Source organism: Echinops telfairi, unplaced genomic scaffold (assembly GCF_000313985.2).
Source record: "Echinops telfairi isolate 266 unplaced genomic scaffold, ASM31398v2 ScPeMD7_2565;HRSCAF=3150, whole genome shotgun sequence".
NCBI lineage: Eukaryota > Metazoa > Chordata > Mammalia > Afrosoricida > Tenrecidae > Echinops > Echinops telfairi.
Genome location: NW_022106463.1, coordinates 1540297 through 1542117, shown reverse-complemented (window position 1 = coordinate 1542117; position 1821 = coordinate 1540297). Strand labels below are relative to the sequence as shown.

Sequence of the window (1821 nt, the reverse complement as noted above, 5' to 3'; positions counted from 1 at the left end):
GAGAGAAAGGGGGAACCGATCACAATGATCTATATATGACCCCCTCCCAGGGGGATGGACAACAGAAAAGTGGGTGAAGGGAGACAGTGAACAGTGTAAGACATGACAAAATAATAATAATTTATAAATTATCACGAGTTCGTGAGGGAGGAAGGGTGGGGGAAAGAGGGGAAAACGATGAGAAGCTGATATAAGGGCTCAAGTAGAAAGAAAATATTTTGAGAATGATGGCAAATAAATGTACAAATATGCATGACACAATGGATAGATGTATGGATTGTGATGAGTTGTATGAGCCCCCAATAAAATGATTTTTAAAACATTGTAACGAAGGAGGACAATGTTCACTTAGCAGGAAGAGAAGCCGTGGACAAAAGGGAAAGAGATGGGCCCAAGGCTTTTATTGACTTTGACTATACTCTGCTCTTGTATTTGACAGTTGCTGGCACGAACCAGGCTTCCAAGGTTTCTGTACCTTGACATTTTGAGACTCACTCATGCCTTGTGATTTTATTTAAGCTTCGTTTAAGTGTCAACTTCTCACACTGACTTCTAAAAGAAGTAGAAGCAAGTTACAGCCAAGATAGTGGTGTTTGTAGAAATTCTAACAGTGTCCTTTTCATTAAATGTAGCCATCAGATACTGTGAGAGATGTCAGTTGATTAAACCTGATCGGACGCACCACTGCTCAGCATGTGACATGTAAGTGTGACTCACTCATTTGCTACTGCACCCAGTGCTGGGGATGAGGGTGAGGGCAGAGGCAAAAGGGGCCGTTTTCTCTATTTGATGCTTAGCAAACACCTTCCTTGCCCATTCCCTGCTGTACACATTGGGCAAATGAACGAGACTGTTCTTACAGGTTAGGCTATATACCCAGCAGCAGTCTACAGTAACAATTCCTGTGCCAGTTGATAGGTTTCCCTTCTGCTTTAAGTATGCTTCCTCTGTGCTTGTGTTTACTATCGTATGGATGAGCAAGTGGTAGTAACAACCTTGAGAGAGGTAACTTTGTTTCCTGTGTTTAAAAGACCATGACACATTTGATGTTTTATTCTTATTGATTTGAAATAAAACCTACTCGCTGCCATTGAGTCACTTCTGACGCCTGGCAAGCCTACAGGACAGGGTTGAAGTGTCCCTGGGGTTGAAAGCCTCATCGTTCTGCAGAAGGGCTGACTGGGGCTTTCAAACTCGTGACTTCACAATTCAGCAGTTCCCCCCATAACCTCTATGCCACTAGGAAATGCAATGCAATACAGATGATTCTGCCACCAGGGCTCCTCTTTTGTTTTATTTACTTTTAATGTTGACATTGAAACGCTCGCAAGCGGCTCCTCTGCTCCGGGCCCTGAGAGAACAGGAGAAAACCACAGGGCAGCACTCGCATTCTGAAAAACTGGCCAGGCTTCCTGGACCGGTTGAGCCTATTGGACTTCCTAAGCCGTGAGACACTTTTTCAACCTTGAACTGAAATGACAAGATTGATATACACAAAAATTGGTTATTAGTGTGAGAACAGGACTCTGGGGACCAGCCATAAGAGACCAAAAGGTCAATGATGGCTTTAAAGCAAAGATGAGATGGCAGGGGGGCAAGGAAACTAGAGTGCTGGAAACAGAACACCCGGAATGCCATGAACGAGAAAAGGAACTCATTGGGAGAAATAGAACTCATGTCCCTGATCAATCTTTGTTGACATTGTCAGATGTGAACGTAATTACCTGTATAAACTGTTGTCCCCCACACCAAACTTTATGAAGTTTAAAAGGCTCAGAAAAATAAAATAAAAAGCTTAGAAACCATCAAAATTAATTTTTT

The 1821-nt window shown here is 42.7% G+C and overlaps 1 protein-coding gene across 10 annotated transcripts in view; it reads left to right on the top strand.

The window, feature by feature from the left end:
- ZDHHC20 (zinc finger DHHC-type palmitoyltransferase 20) overlaps window positions 1-1821 on the top strand; it is a 39338-nt gene that overhangs the window by 16561 nt on the left and 20956 nt on the right. For all 10 annotated transcript variants that reach the window (XM_004714824.3, XM_045293959.1, XM_045293961.1 and 7 more), the window contains exon 4: window positions 633-702. In XM_004714824.3, the coding sequence (XP_004714881.1) occupies window positions 633-702 (70 nt within the window). The remainder of the gene's footprint in view (window positions 1-632; window positions 703-1821) is intronic.